The following is a 17595-nucleotide window of genomic DNA, read 5'->3' on the forward strand; positions in this document are numbered from 1 at the left end:
AAAATGAGAAGCAGCTTCCTGCTGCACCTTCTTCTGTTTTCAGGCAGAGTGACACAGTGAACACCACAGCCTAATCCTACATGGAATCTCTTCTGAAAATGAAGGTCCTTTGGGACCTTAGTGCAGGCTCCAGGTCAGAAGATTTTTGTCTTTGACTTGTTCTGAAATGGCTCTTTCAACCTCCAGGGCTATTGCATTTTCACCTTATATATATAATATATATATATCTATCTTTAATAAAACCAAGCGATGAGAAGGATGGAAACAACACATCTCAGAGGAATACAATTCAAATAAAGATGTTAATACTAAATAATATATTTAGTATTTATACTGTTACCACTAACTAAGCCTGTGATTATGGGCAATGCAGAAATAAATAGATGAAATGAACAGAGAATAGCAGTGAGACTGTTAGGATTTTACATTTGCCACAAGGCACAATCAAGTATTTAAATAATAAATATAAGTTTAATTTCTTCAAGTGTGAATTGGTCAAGATATTAACCCTGATAAGTCAAATTCTTAAATGGAAATGTAAACTTAGCCTTGATTAAAGATGTAGCAGAACTCCCTGAGCAGAGAAGCTACCATCCCTTGTGGATGGCTTTTTGGGTTTCACACAATGGTTGGTAAAAATATTCTATCTTTTAATTTTTAAAAGATGAACCCAGAGGTCAGATCTCTGTCTTTGCATACTAAGGTATAATGAAGTCTTTTTGGTCCACAAGAAGCTCTTCCATTGAGAAAAAGATCATGTTGGAGACAATTTTCTAGGTAGAAACTGCAATACAGCAGGTAACTAAAATTCAGTGTATCTGTTCTATTTAGAATCATAGAAACATGGAATTACTTCGGTTGGAACAGATCTTTAAGGTCACCAAGTCCAACCACAGCCTAACCCTGCCTACCCCACCTCTAGACCATGTCCCCAAGCACAATATCCACACACCTTTTAAATCCCTCCAGGAATGATGACTCCACCACCTCCCTGGGCAGCCTGTTCCGGTACTTAACCACCCTGATATCTTCCTCATATCTAACCTAACTCTCCACAGTGCAGTTGGAAACCATTCCCTCTTATTCTATTGCTTGTCAAGCAAGAGACTAACCCCCACCTCTCTATACCCTTGTTGCAGGTAATTGTAGAGAACAATGAGGTCCCCCCACAGCCTTCTTTTCTCAATACCAAAAAGCCCCATCTCCCTCAGCCACTCCTCACACCACTTGTACTCCAGACCCTTAGCCAGCTTTGTTGCCCTTCCCTGGACATATTGCAGCATCTCAACATCCTTTCTGTAGTGAGGGGCCCAAAACTGGACACAGCACTCAAGGTGCAGCCTCACCAGAGCTGTACAATGGAACTATCACTGCCCTATTCCTCCTGGTCACACTATTCCTGACACAGGCCAGGATTCTGTCAGACACTTGGACCTACCCAGTTACTGCAGCACCTTGACAAATGATTTTTTTTTTAAGTGAAATTGGCACACTTGTATTTCATGACTTAGTAATTGCATCAAGGGAAAGTTATAGTTTATAGGGTTACATCAAGATTTTTTTCTATGCATCTAGGAGTATCCTAGGACTACAGTCTTATGATTACAGAGACACAACTTATTCTAACTGTGACCTAGTTTATCAGATAATATATTTTCTACCAAGTCTTGTTCTTCAATTGCCAAAAAAAAATATACAGAACACTACTATCCACAGTACATGACATGAACTTTGAATGATACAGTACTTTGTACATCGATTGACTGACCCTTCCTTCTTTCCTTCCAGGTGAACTAGGATAAACCACAAAGGGAGAGGTGGAGCAGTTGGCCAATAGCATCAAGACACATTGTAGAGATCAAGGACAATGTGAACACCAATATTCCTTACCAAATCTGTAAGTGATTAAAATTCCTGTATCTTGTTCTAAGAAGAAAAAAAGAACAGAGAGACAGAGGCACAACAGAACCAATTCTCTCAACAGTGATTTAATAATAAAAGAGAATGTTCTGAGCCATTCTCATTACTGCTTGGAAACTTTAATGTGGTGGAGCTAGTTTCCGTTCATGAAAACCTTCAGATCCCTCTATAAGCTACAGAAAGTGAAGGGAATATCTGGAGTTTAATTATACATTTAAACATTCTGGAGAGTCAGACCCAGTTTGGAACAGGGTTGTGATGGGTAAATGAAGGGCTTTAAGTAATATAAGTCACTGTCTCAACATACTAATAGTTTGTCATAGGACATTCATCTGCATTTTGTAGAGAAAGGGAAATCTAAGCAAATTTCCCATATTATGTTTGTTCTATATTGCTATTAATAACAAAAAATGCTAGTCAGATTTTCTGTTGTTGGCTATAATGATCATAAAACAGTCTGGGTTGGAAGGGACCCCAGGGATCAGAGCTCCATCCCCTGCCACAGGCAGGGCCACCAACCTCCAGGCCTGGAGCTACACAAGGTTGCCCAGGGCCCCAGCCAACCTGGCCTTGAACACCACCAGGGATGGGGCATCCACCACCTCTCTGGGAATCCCATTCCAGCCCCTCACCACTCTCTCTGGAAGGAACTTCCCCCTAATCTCTCATCTAACCCCTCCATCCCCCTTGTCCTGCCAGTCTCTACCCTTTAACAAGCCCATTCCCCTCCTGTTCCTGGGGTCCCTTCAGGTACTGGAAGGCTGCAGTGAGGTCCCCCCACAGCCTTCTCTTCTCCAGGCTGACCCAGCCCAGCTCCCTCAGCCTCTCTCCATAGGGGAGCTGCTCCAGCCCTCTGAGCATCTTTGTAGCCCTGTAACAATCACACTGTTTATGCACAAATATGTCAAATAATCCCCAGATCAGAGTCAAGCCCTCCACATACATTTCATTTCTTAAAGCAGACATGCTAACCATCACCATACTGTGGACTTCAGTGGTTGTCCTGCCCTCTCTCTCAAGTATAACTAAGACGAATTAGAGATGGAGTTAACTTTGTAAATCACAAACTGACTAAAGGGATAGGAGGTAACAGAGCAAGAAATTAATTTTAACTTTCTCCACTCTTTCCCATCAACTATTTAGAAGTCTTCCAGATGACCACTGGAAGCCTAGACATTCTGAGGAGAACTGGAGCTACATGTAAGAATCAGTCAAAAGACTAGTTGGCATGCAAGAGGCAATACTATTCCTCAGAAAAATGTGGGTTTCTGCATAGGAAATGTGAAATTACTTCATAATAAAGTAGGTCTTGTGACTCAACACAGAAACTAAGTCACATGGCACACTTATATATCACATTGTTAATTATTTAAAATTGTGACTTGTGCACAAGAGAATGCTTCAGAAAGGTACTGAGAATTGATTAGATTACAAATTGGTTTAACTCTCTATACTGTTATGTTCGCTAAGCCTTCTAATATTGGCTAACAGGCATATAAATCTATTTTTTTACATTGTAGTCACTGAAGATAACCCAAAAAGCCTAAAACAAAATAAAACAACCTGCTTAGATGTTAATAGCGTGAACTATAAGCCTATAAACTGTCCTGTTTTTAAGAAAATCATTAGCTGCATATTTTATATGGTAATTGTGCATAACCACTTTATGAATAACAACAGCAGAGTTTTCCCCTTCTGATTTCAATGCCACTTGAGCTTTGCAGATTTCAAAAAGCTTATGAATATACAGATAAACAGAATTGTTCTGAACATCTGTAAGCAAAATATGAAAAGATGTTTCAAACTGAATGAACATCCTGGGTTGCCTAACGCTGGCCAAAAATTGAGTATTTATGTTGTAGATTACTACATCAAAAATAGCCCAGAATGCCTCTTCTGATTTTCAGCTATATGGTTGTTACCAGAAAGTGTAAAAATAATTTCCATCACTATATTCATCAGCTTCAGAGTAACTCAGTTATCACTTAAACATTAATTTAGCAAGGCAATACCCCATCAAGCAATAGGAGAGTCTTCAAATGACCCTTCCCACATCCGAAGTGGAAAACATTACCCTTTCAAGCAGAATCAGGACTTCCCTACCTCCCCAAGGAAGAGGTGAATCATGCTGCTCTTCAAGGTTCATGAGGCTGGAGGCTTGCCCTTAGATGCTGAGCTTTTCATGGGGTACCAAGTGAGTGTTGGGACAGTAACAGTACAGCCATCACCTGGCTGCTGTAACAGAAATGGTGTCCCCCACACATTGTTTAATAGTAGGTCTGCAGATTACTTTTGCTTCCCAGTGAGGTACATCAAATGAAGACCAAGGCAGAAGACTGGAACACCACTGATGTGAAAAACAGACTTGTATTCACTCAAAGCAACACAGCACTTCCTTTCTAGAAATTAGACTAAAAGCATAGGGAGAAGAAACTAAGCATTTTCTTGGTTTCTGTAGAAGATACTTAAGAAAAACAAATTTCCAGTCCCTCACACCCCTCAGAGAGAACAGTTTCTTCCCAATATCTAATCTAAATCTCCTCTCCTTCAGTTTAAAGCCATTCCCCTTATCCTATCACTACATACCCTTGCAAACAGTCCCTCTCCAGCTTCAGGATAGAGACTTGTGCTGGTTCAACCTCAAACCATAGCTGAGCACCACATACTGCTCACTTGCTCCTGGAGTAGAAGCAGACAGAGCCTCCCTGGGCTGTGATAGAGACAGTTTACTGACAAATGCACAGTGAAAGAAGACCATTAACAGCCAATTACACTCACACCCAGTGATAACACAGAGTACCTTACCAACCTGACAATCACAGAGTGCTGCAAGACAGGAGGACCAACTTGATTTCCTGGCCACACTCAGACTGCCCTAGAGGCACCAAGAGTACCTCTCCTCACCCAGCCCCTTTTATGGGGGTGTGGAAAACAGCCCAGGCTGACTCAGCTCACCTGGGCTAACTCAGCTCACCTGGGCTGGCTGCTTGGGGAGGTTGACTCTGGCCTGGCCAGAACCAGGACAAGACTGAAATAGAAATATCAAATTTAATACCATGTTTCTGTAGACATTAAGATCAAATCTATTTATAGTGCTGTCCTCAGAGGTCTCCAAACAAGGTATTGTTTAACATTATTAGAGAACATCTTAAACACACAAGAAGACAAAAACCCAAACAATATCCTTGTCTCTAAATTCTAGATACTGGTTTGACAGACTACTCAATGGATAAGGAATTGGCTCAATGACTGCATCAAAAGAGCTGCTTAAAGACCAGAGATCAGTAACAAGTACTGTTCCTCAGGATGGGTAATGCAAGTTAAGTGTGCTTGAGGAAAGGGACACCCTCCAGAGGGACCTTGAGATGTGGGCCTGTGAAAACCTTACAAGGTTCAACAAGGCCAAGTGCAAGTCCCAGCACATGGATCAAGGCAATCAACAGTATCAGTACAGACTGGGTGATGAATGGATTGAGAGCAGCCTTGAGGAGAAGGAGTTGGGGATATTGGTAGATGAAAAATTAGATAAGAGTGCATATATTACATGTGCTTGCAGTCCAGATAGCATCCAATTGCATCCTGGGCTGCATAACAAGAAGAGTTTTCAGCAGGCAGAGAAATGGTGATTCCTTTCTTCAAGTTCACTCTAGTGAGACCCTTCCTGTAGTACTGTGTCCAGGTCTGGCATCCCCAGGACAGGAAAGACAAGGACTTGTTAGAGCAAATCCAGAGAAGACCATGAAGATGATCAGAGGCCTGGAGAATCTCTCCTATGGAGACAGGCTGAGAGAGTTGGACTGGTTCAGCCTGGAGTAGAGAAGGCTCTAGGTAGACCTAATTGTAGCCTTTCAATATAGAAAGAGTGTTTTTAAAATATGGAGAAAGACTTTATGTCAAGTTCTGTAGTGACCAGATATGGGGTAATGTTACTACACTGAAATGAAGTAGATTTAGACTAGATATAAGGATGAAATTCTGTTCCAGTGCACAACCACCCTCTCAGCACAGAACCTCTTCCTGACACCCAGCCTAAACCTCCCCTGGTGCAGCTTCACGCTGTTCCCTCGGGTTCTGTCCCTGGTCCCCAAAGAGAGGAGAGAGATCGGTGCTGCCCTTTCGCTCCCCTCATCAGGAAGCCACAGACCCCATGAGGTCTCCCTTCAGCCTCCTCTTCTCCAGGCTGTACAAACCTCTTCTTGTAAGTCTTCCCCTCCAGACCCTTCCCCATTCTCGTTACCCTTCCCCATTGTCACTGCCCTCCTCTGGACACAAGAGTTTTGTGTCCCTCTTGTACTGTGGCACCCAAAACTGAACCCAGTGCTTAAGCTGAGGCATCACAAATGGTATGAAATACTACATTTAGGCAACTGAATCAAAAACCCCACCATTAGTTGATATGCCTTGAGTGACCTTAGTACAAGAGAAAAGACTTAAAGATCTAAGTTGGAAATTAGCATTTAGAAGTTAGCATTTAGAAGAATTGCTAACTTTTTCATACAAATAATTGTTGCTTTCTGGCTTCAGAGTAAAGTAGTGGAAAGATGCTGGACTAAAATAACTTTCCCTGTGCAGATTGCCAGGACTGCATGAGCTGAAAGCAAAGCTCAGAGAGGTGCCAAGCAGATACAGTTTAGATGGCCCCGATGTCCTTTCTAGAGGTGGTTTTAGAGGATATGACTGTTAAGTGTTTACCATAGATATGATCTTGTCAGAACAGACAAATAAGAAAGTGGCAATCACACACTGCATAACGAAGTCTGGTATTTCATAAGAACTGTTCCTCTCAGTAAGAACTATGGCAACTAGAAGCAGCCAGATGGCAATATCTTAGGGGAGCTTGTGAGAGATCTCTTTAAAGAGACTTCCAAAAAGTATGTTCAAAGATGAAAAAAAACCTGCCAAAAAAGAATCAGAATGAAATTGGAAGAACATAAAGCTAGAGGAAGCTAAATGAACAAAAAAAAGTAGGATGCAGAAACCAATAAATTCTCCAATTCAGCTCAGCTGCACAACTAGGCAGTGAAATGTGTAGAACATACATACCCCACTTATGTTCATACAGACAAGGCTATGAAATGTGTGCTTATGCTTCTGGATATCTCTGAACAAAAAATGCTCCAGTGTCCAGCATCTGGAGGCAGATGAAAATCCATAACACAAATGTGTATAAAAACCAGCACTAGAAAAATAACTTCAACTGTGGTTCTGTACTACAAATGTAACTTTAAAAACTATCAGAAAATGGACTTCGAAGATTCTTCCCTGTTTTTTTTATTCCAGAATTCTTGTTATTCAATTACCTTTTCCATTTTTACTCACTATTGATAAAATACAACAGAGAAAATAGTTGCAAATGGCTTTCAAAATATCTCAATCATCAAATGCAAAGCTCAAAAAACTATGGAGTTATTCTGAAATATAAAACCAACTGACAGTCCATGTAATTACAAGAGATGGTACCTTTTTTCTACTTTCCTAGCTACACCATGGTGTTCTGTGTTCACATCTCCCTTCAGCTAACAGCCAGCACTCAGCATCTTTGGAGAAACACTCAACAGTCCATCACAACTGCCCTCAGTGTACTGGAACCGTGAGTGTGTTGGAAAAGTGATGTTGTGTTGCACATTCCTATTCCATAGAAATAATATAATTATTTAATACCCAGGCCATTGACACAGAGTGGACAATAACTAACAGATGGATGTTGGACTATGTATGGGTATGAAAATTATAGATAGTGCCAGCAAATGGTGAAATTAAAAAAAATGCAAAAATGCAGAAGTATCAGGAAGTAATGGAACATCTGGATAAGTCAGGCATCACTGATCCTTCCACAGATGAATCACAGAATCACAGTCACAGAATAATGGGGGTTGGAAGAGACGCCTGGAGATCATCTAGTCCAACCCCCCTGACAGAGCAGGATCACCTCGAGCAGGCTGCACAGGACAGCATTCAGGATCATGGGATATGAATGTCTTCAGAGATGGAGACGCCCCAGCCACTCTGGGCAGCCTGAGCCAGGGCTCTGCCACCCTCCCAGGAAAGAAATTCCTCCTCATGGTTAGTTGGAACTGCCTCTATTCCAGTTTGTTCTCATTGCCTCTTGTTGTGTGCCTTGGCACCACTGAACAAAGAATGACCCATCCTCCTGACCCCCACCCTTCAAGTATTTATCAGTATTGATAAGATCCCCCCCTCAGTCTTCTCTTCTCCAGGCTAAAAAGTCCCAAGTCCTCAGCCTCTTTTCATAAGAGAGATGTTCCAGTCCCCTCAGCATCTCCAAAGCACTTTTTTGTCCCCTCTCCAGTACCTCCCTGTCCTTCTTGACCTGGGGAGCCCAGCATCACACACAATATTCCAGATGAGGCCTCACCAGGGCAGGGCAGAGGGGCAGGAGAACCTCCCTTGACCTGCTGCCCACACTTTTCTTGATCCCCCCCAGGATGCCATTGGCCTTCTTGGCCCAAGGTCACATCACTGGCTTGTGGTCAACCTGTTGCCCACCAGCACTCCCAGGTCTTTTTCCACAGAGGCTTCTTATTGCTGGGTTTTGCAGGAGGGCTGAGTATCTAAGAATGAGCTGATGCTAAAGGTATGGTGGTGTGGTTTTTGTTCATGCTATTTTTTAATTTCTATACAATAGACATTTGTACTCAGGAGCTTCTATACTGCTGTAAGCTCCCACCAGAGATTCTCTGTATATAATGTGGGGGGTTTTAGCATTTATAAGGCAATTTCTTATGAGTTCAGTATTGTCTGTAAAATACAACATTAAAACCCCTCTTTTCACATGTTTTGCTATTTCAAGGAAGTTTCTGGGGATTTTGGGTGTCTTGCAGCACTTGTGCACAGTTGTTAAAGTATCCATTATTTGTTTGCACCACTGAACTTTTTACACTCTATCAAGCCTATGTGACAGACTGTCAGTCAGAACAATGTAGCAACTTCAGGATTTGGCATAAAAAGTGTTAACAAGAAAATAAAACCAAAAGAAAACCTCCAAACTGTTCTCCACCAGCAACTATAAGAAAGCAAGGATTTGCTTTAACAGCCACATTAGTCAGTTGGCTGCCAGTGGTTCTATGTTTTAGATAGAAAGAACCCAATCCAACTTTCCAGAAAGAAACTGGATTGGATTATTAGTACTGTAGGGAGGGTAGGATGACAGTGCAATGAAAAATCTAAAGGTTTGGTGTGGAAATGATACGATGCTATGGGCTAAGCTGTACAAAATAAAAAAGAAAGAGGCAGATTGTCTGCTTTCTCATAATTTTTTGTACTGATACATGGATAAAAGTGAAACAGAAACTCATGCTTTCTCTAAAGAAGCTATTTGCATAATTTGAAAGAATTCATTTCCTGAAGAAATGACTTTTTTTTCTTTTTCCTCCAAATATTTGTACATACATTAACCCCTTAATTATTAGGAGATGACGATGGGATGGACATATCACAAGTTTCATTACAGTTTAGGATAAAAAGCCAGTACCAGATTTGAGGAAAGACCCAATCTCTTTAGTTGCTGCAGTCACTCATTTAACTTTTCATTGTCACCCATAATCTGACAGGATTCTCCTCAACCAAAGAGGAAGACTTACCTGAACACACTTCCTTGTAGGTAGGGTTCGGAGTATATCCTCCCGCATAACCCACTTGAGTGGAGTAGACTCCCTTCTGCCTCCAGAACTTCCTCTCAGCTCCCCAGAAGCAGCCCATACCTAAATGTTGTGAAAAGTACATACTGTTATATCAAAATCTGCTCAGTACTAACTCACTAATGCATATATCAATATAGTCCATAGTGTAATTAACATCTACAGCCAGAATGTGAGGGTTAAACGTTTCCCAAGGTTATAGACAGAGAAACTACACAGAGAAATCCATTCTGCTGCTGTACATTAATAAAATAAAGCTTTGTTCATGCTTCTGAATATTAACATATCAGAGGACAAATCCTGCAAGGGTTCAACTACCTAAAAGGTAGTAGCAGTGAGGTGGAGGTTGGTCTCTTCTCCCTGGTAGCTAGTGACAGGACAAGGGAAAATGGTCTGAAACACAGGGGAAATTTAGGTTGGAAATTAGGAAAAATTTTCTTTACTGAAAGGTTTTTCAGATACTGGAACAGGCTGCACAGGGCAGCTGCTGGTGACCATCTAAGTCACCACCCCTGGCGGTGTTTTAAAAGAAGAGTAGATGTCATACTTGGTGATGTGGTCTAACGTTGGACCTCGTAGGGCTGGATAGATGGTTGGATTCAATGATCTTGAAGGTTTTTTCCAATTGAAACTATTCTACGATTCTGTGATTCTATGATTCAAAGGCCCAAACAAGGAGAATTCTCACACACATTAAAAAAAGTTACATAAAAGGCAACTGCACTATTTGTATGGCACCATTTTTACCTTAGTTGATTAGCAAGCTGTCAAAACACAACAATTTGTATTAATAGCAAACAGTTATTTAATTTTCTGCTTTCAGGCATATGCTTTCTTTAAAGGTGGCAGTGATAATGGATTAAATTATATGTTACAGAGGAGGGAAAAAAGCTTTGGTTTAACAATTTATGCATGCAGACATTTGATGTTCAGTCAAAATTTTGGTAGTTGTTCACCCACGTGGCCAATTATCAAAGGACAGCTGACTGCCAACAGGTGTAAACTAGATAAACACTCCTGGCAATAGGAATCAAGCACATTGTATGAAACCCAGAGAGAATGATGATCAAAATGATCCAAAAATGATCACAGGGCTGGAGCAGCTCTCCTGTGAAGCCAGGTGGATAGACTTGGGGCTGTTCAGCGCGGAGACAAGAAGCCTCCAGGGGTACCTTATAGTGGCCTTCCAGTCCCTGAAAGGTGCCTGTAGGAAGCTGGGGAAGAACTGTTCCTGAGGGCAGGGAGTGATGGGACGAGGGGGGATGGGTTAAACTAGAAAAGGGGAGATTTAGGTTGGGTATTATGAAAAAGTTCTTCAGTATGAGGTTGATGGATCACTGACACAGGTTGTCCAGAGAGGTGGTGGAGGTTCCATCCCTGGAGATACTCAAGGTCACTGGCTCTCCTTGCTCAATAACTATTATTTAAGGTTCTCTCACTGATAGCCCTCTCTGACCTGTTGATTCGACCTAGTGATCTACATCCTTATCCCAGTTTCTTTCACATTTTCTCTTCTGTAACCAGTCTCTGTCTGAATTCATTCTGCCCTCCTCCTCCTCTGAGAGACATTTTATTCACTTGGTGAACTATTCTCATCATTTCTCAAGTACACCAGCAACTTGCACAAACAATAAATCCTCCCATCCAGGAGAACAGATAAAATTGAAATCTTTGTCATAATAAAACAACCTGCTAGTAAAGGGACATAATTTACAACAATACAATGCTAAATTGCTTTCCACTGTATTAATAGATTCAGCAGATGATGTTTGTTATTCTGCTAAAGTGGTGCCAGGTTCTACAGAGAAACTGTCACAAGGAGAGAAATATTAACGATAAACCCCCACGTAATATTCTGGAGTTAAGACACATCAGCTCATGGAAAGCCTGTTCTTCAGAGCACTGGCTGCCTTAAGCTATGTTTAACGTGAACAACCATTACTAAAACAGGGAAATAATCTCAGTTCAAGACTTTCACATACTCTTATTGTATGAAAAAATAAGTTTACTTCCCCTAAATATTGCTAGTCCAGGAGAGCAACTGAAAGAATAAATAATTAAAGTAATTAAATTAAATAACTAAATAAAATTCAGAGAGAAAAGAAAAAAAAACTGTAGGAAAAGAAACATAAAAGCAAAATAAGCCACCCATATTATAATTTGAAACGAGAAAACATGAATGTGATTTTAAGCTACTCATGAAATGATTTGCCTAATCAAATTGCAATTGGTGAAGTGAGTGGAGCTTTAGAGTTTGATAGAGAGCTTCCAGGAGCAGTCCTAAGAGAAAGGGTTAAAAAATAAAATGGAAATACTGGGGAATACACTCATGTTCCCAGAAAAAGTATCATTTGAACATAATGGGTATTGCACAAGAGCGTTTAAGCATTGAAGGTATTTGTCACTTTTGAGCTGCTAATTTGTAAAACAAAAAACTCTTCTTCTAGTGATGGGTTTTGACTGACTCTTAATTGGAATTTCAAAAGGCATTTAAAGATTATTTTTTTCTTTTGAACTTCAAAAGCAAACAGTCTCAAATGGCAATCTTTAAAGGTTCATTCATCCTTATAAATAATATTAATCATACAATTTGGGAATAAAAGCTAGTACCCCCTATTCCTTTCTAGCACCCACATTCATTTGCTCAAACTATTCTCTTTGTGTACCCATACACATATATATCTTCCAAACAACTCTTTTTGTACACAATCTTACACTCAGCCAAGGAATATGTGTTTCCATAGGCAACCCAGATAATTTGCATACTTGTAAAAAATTCGTTAGCATAAACTGAGGTATTTTTCCAAAACATAATGAAATCAAAGTGTTGCTCTGATAAGAGACATAAACATCCCATTGTTAATGATCATCTATAATAATTTTGAAACATTCACAGAGCAGAATTGAACCCCAGGAACAGCTTTACAGATCACATTAACCACATTGACTAGGTGTCCATGGACTGCAACAGGAACTCATACATTCAGGGATTAATTTATCTGCCTAAACGGAGACATCCAGGATCATTTGAGATGCTGTAGGATATCCAAGACATCTATCTACCCAAGGTTGATATAAATAGCACGTGCTCTTCTTGAAAGGCATCCTTGAGACCAGGAAAAATACTCCTGGACATTGCAAATGTAGCTGTTTGCATGGGGTTTAAAGCAGGAGAAATGAGCCCATGGTGCATATGCCGCCATTACAAAAACCTGGAAATATCGGAACTGATTGTTGAATCAAATCACCCAAAATACAATGTTTTCTGTCTAAAAGTTGCCTATTTCTCTTCCACAGCTGTAAAAGGAGGCTAGCATGGCTAGCTCAGCTGTGGAAGTCTATGATGCAGCATAAGTGAGATGAATCCTAAGCAAAATTATTAATTACTAAGTTATCTACCCTCACAGAGAGGTTGTGAAGTCTCCATCTCTGGAGACATTCAAAACCAACCTGGATGCTGTCCTGTGCAACCTGCTCCAGGTAATCTTGCTCTGTGATAATAATGCTCGTAGCTTATATATCATAGAATCATAGAATGGCATGGGTTGGAAGGGACCCCAAGGATCATAGAGCTCCAACCCCCCTGCCATAGGCAGTGACACCAACCTCCAGACCTGGAGCTACACAAGGTTGCCCAGGGCCCCAGCCAACCTGGCCTTGAACACCTCCAGGGACGGGGCATCCACTAACTTCTCTGAGCAGCCTGTTCCAGCCCCTCACCACTCTTTCTGTAAAAAACTTCCCCCTAATATCTAATATATACTACTAATAGATATTCCCCCTACTATCTAATATATACTACTGTTAGATTCTTTGTGTCCTGCATACAATAGCCATCACACAGAAAGCAAAAAGCAGATTGGAAAACTTGATTGAAAATTATGTGATGTTCAAGGCAACTCCTACAAGCAACTGCAAGATCCTGCAAAGGTAACCTTTACTCATCCTCACTCTCTCCTCCAACATCTGTTCCTATCACATCTTTGAATAAAACACTCAGTTTCCATGCAGGTTTCCCTGATGTAAATTCCTATTTATGATTTGTTAGGTAAATCCACACAAGCACCAAATTTGCATCAGAAGGGCATTCCTGATCCAAACTAAAACCTAACAAGATGCACCCATTCTGTACTAATTAAAGTCTGTTAAGTTCTGAGCTCAGTACCTGCTAAAGGAGCCTGATGCTTCAGGGACTCTCAGCTTTCCATTTAGAGAAACTCAAAGCAGATTTAGAATCCTTATAAACTGGTTAATTTTCACATTTGCTCTAAAACAAGTACATTTATATGGTATTTTCATTTAAAAAAATATTTAAAAATCCTTTTGTCCTCTACCTTTGTCCTTTGTGCTGCTCTGGCAGGCATCAGGTGCATACACACCTGACTTCTGCCTGACTACCCAACGACCTTTCTCTCCTGCCAGCTTTATTTACAAGCTTCTTCTCTCCCCTGCTCTCCCAGCAGCCCAACAGGACATCCAGAAGACTCTTTTTGTCACATTCTGAAGAATGAATGCATTATTTCGTTGGCATGCCAAGTCTTTCCTGGCCCACAGCCCACAGTCCCTACACCCACTCTTCAAGGCACTTTTCCATGCAGCAGATTAAGAAGCTGTTTCAATGCCAGGTTGATAGCAATGCTTCGCTGCCGAAGATGAACTGCAAGGGATATGGATGCTGCTCCTCCTTCTGTTAACAGGAATTTTAGGATGTATGATTCCACTAAGTAGGGGAAAATGTCAGTTTTAAATATATATTCCAAACAATAAAACGTGCTGGTATGCTGAGAGAACAAAGAGCAACATGCCCTGGAAGTCTCTTCCCTAACCCCGGATCAGAGGAAGGAGAGGGACAGGATCTATCCAAAGCTCAGGAGCACACTAGACAGAGGAGACCAGATCTTGTGCCAGCTTATGTTCGGAAACCCTAGAAGCAATGATTCTGCCAGCTGCTCAAATGCTACAGTACCCAGCCAAAAGTAGCTGGGGGCACAGGCTGCTCCTATACATTGAAGCAGTAAAGGACAGCCAACAGTACATCCCACCGGCCTACCTCAATGCATCTTGCTCTAGCCAGCATCTCTCAGGGAGCTGAAGACACAGCTGCCAGCTTCCCCGCTTCTCTTGGCCAGTGCAGGACTTGGCCCGAATTTTGAATACGATTGATTTAGTTTCCTCTATAAAATCTGGAGAAGGAAATGCTCAGCTGCTTTGAACTGAAATGATATTTTTTTTCCCTCCGCAATTGGAAGGAATAAAATGAACCTCAGTGAAGTTATATACCTATACAATAATGTTCATTTCTTCCGTTGCTGCCAAATGCTAACTGAGTGTGATTGGCGTTTTTCTCTTTAAAAAAACTGTGTAGAGCAGTTGGTACAGCTGATTGATTGAAGTCAGTCCAAGTACTGATATTTCTATGTACTGAGCCAAAGAGATATTTATGCTGTGTGCTCTGAAACTGTGGGGACCATTCATTTTTAGAACTTCACAGGCTGAAGCGGGTACCTTGGCTTCACCAGGAAAGGTCAGGATGAGACATTGGTAGGCACTATCATGTTTCCTCCACCGAAGAGAAGATGGGCAAGCAGGCAATGAAGAAGCTGTGATGGAACCCAGCAGATCTCCCAGTCTGGACAATCAGGAGATCCTGGCAACCCAGAAGAACATCCAGCCTGTATCTAGTCTCAAAGCAGTGGTTCTATGCCTGGTTACAACGATGGTTTTTGACTTTATGTAACTCAATAGCAATAGACTTCCAGAAAGCTGAATTTTCTTCTCTACAGGGAAATATGTTGGTCCCTTTGGCTTCATTGCGATTGGGGACAAAATTCAAAAGTAGAACTGAATCTCACAATCATGTGCAATGCAGCTTTGTTGAACACTTTCCTACTGCCTGTGCACTTGCACAACAGTTAATGAAGATCTAAAACGATCAAAGACATGTCCTCATAGGCACCAAGATAAAAATTCAGCATCAATTACCCCAGAGTCTTTGTTCTGATTTTTTTTTTTTCAAATTCCTGCTGAGAATCAGGAAAGAATTCCAGATTCAGATTGAAATGCAATATCATCTTTTACATAACACTGAAATATGTAGGGCGCTTTGGTGAGCCATCTGGTTGCATCCAGGGTTGAGATTTAAAATACAATTGTATTATTGCCGTCTTAAGGGGTTTGACATGCAGCAATCACAGAATATTTGAGCAATCACAGAATATTGGAGATCACTGGAAAACAAGCAACTAAGAAATGGTTGGGAGGAATATATATATATATGTATATATAACCCAAAGCAAAAAACAACAAACTGAAATGGAGAACAAGCTCAGCTGAAAGAAATAAAACTCCCAATAACAGATGGCATTAAGCGGATGATCTTCCTAGATAAGCGTTGGCTCTAATGCTACAACAGGGTTGATAAATATGTTGAACAGCTTGCCTGGGGCAAGTCAAACAAAGCCCTGGGCAAGAAATTTAAAATGCAGTTTGCCTAACAGAGCAACTAAAGAGGAATTTCTTGGCTCACCGTTTTGCCAAGATGTGTTCTGTTCACGCTGCATGAATTCCCAGAGAAACTGTTGGGTTTGCTTCTTTTTTCCATAGGAGAAGCAGAAGCCTCATGTTCATTCAAATTAACAAATGCCCAGGCAATTCGTTTGTGCCTGGCTGGTAGCTGCTGTCATTCGAAGAGCGTGTGGGCACGTGTTTGTGTATGTATGTATGTATGTATGTATGTCTGTTTGTTATAAAATCTGCACAACAGATTAGAAGGATTCTAAGAGGAAAACCAGAGGATCATAATAGAAAAGGAATATTTTACTGTCAAGAGAAAAACTGCCATGTTTTCAGCATGAAAAACATGCATAACGTGCCATAAGTACAAGTATGACTCTTGAAAAACCCTGTAAGACAACAGCACTGAAACTGGAAAAAGTAATAAGGAGACAAGAGAGAGAGAAAATGATCATCAAAATGTGTTTATCCAATCCATCATAAAAGCATTTTACAAGTTATACATAATACAAAATCAACAGGATTTAAATAAGACTGAAGCCAATATCGAGAATGTTACTAAGGCAGAAACCACAGTTGCTCTGAACTTCACAGCTGTAGTACAAGAGGTTTCAGATATTCCTATTTAAATGCAATTTTGGTCTTAACCAGCAGAGAGCAGGGATATACACAAGTCAGTGCATTAAAATACTTCCCAAAGATGGCCTTATTCCCTTATTCACTGTCTCTGTATTCTTTCCCCATCCGATAAGCAGGAATATTGAAATCAAATTTATCCTGAAGGTCAGTAAAATTCTTCTCTGTTGAATCTACATAAGAAGAAAATTCGATCAATATCCTCTTTTGAAAAACTTCTTGCCTCTAATTCCCAGAAACTGGAAGATACAGCCCACTCAAAAAATCGTTCATGCTGATCTGAAAGGTTGTCATCACACACTGGAAGGAGAATATGTGACAGCAGCAGAGGCCAAACTTTCTGAACTTTGAGAGATGCACCAGAATGTCTCTGTACTTGGCAGAGCTGGGAGGACAACTGTGCAACATAATTCCACCTGTGAGCTGCACCTGAGCCCTTCAGAAGTTTATCTTGGGTCTAAATAATCAGAACACACACTGTGAATTGCTCTTAAAAGTGAAAAGGAGAAGAAATAGACCTTTCAAGAGTGAGGAAAGACAACTTCTTCTGTGTATCTGCCTTTTCCTGCAGTCTTGGGGTACAGGCTTTATTCCTAATCATTCTTGTGCATCTGAAAGGAATGGGACAGGCTCTTCTCAGTGGTGCCCAGCAATAGGACAAGGGGCAACGAGCACAACCTGGAAGATGGGAAGGTCCATCCCTATGTGAGGAAAAACTTCTTCACTCTGCAGCTGCTCAAGCCCTGGGACAGGCTGCCCAGAGAGGCTGAGGAGTGTCCTTCTCTGGAGAGATCCCAAACCCACCTGGACGTGTTCCCGTGTAACCTTCTCAAAGTGATCCTGCTTTAGCAGGGAGTAGAACTGGATT

The 17595-nt window shown here is 41.0% G+C and overlaps 1 protein-coding gene across 1 annotated transcript in view; it reads right to left on the reverse strand.

The window, feature by feature from the left end:
* Nucleotides 1–17595, reverse strand: part of MSRA (methionine sulfoxide reductase A) — a gene marked incomplete at its 5' end in the record, with an annotated part of 332571 nt that overhangs the window by 171940 nt on the left and 143036 nt on the right. Inside the window, one exon of the mRNA XM_084261893.1 lies at nucleotides 9522–9641. Coding sequence (XP_084118019.1) covers nucleotides 9522–9641 — 120 coding nt within the window. The remainder of the gene's footprint in view (nucleotides 1–9521; nucleotides 9642–17595) is intronic.

The sequence above is a fragment of the Gallinula chloropus genome (genome assembly GCF_964237585.1).
Source record: "Gallinula chloropus genome assembly, chromosome: 3".
In the NCBI taxonomy this organism is placed as follows: domain Eukaryota; kingdom Metazoa; phylum Chordata; class Aves; order Gruiformes; family Rallidae; genus Gallinula; species Gallinula chloropus.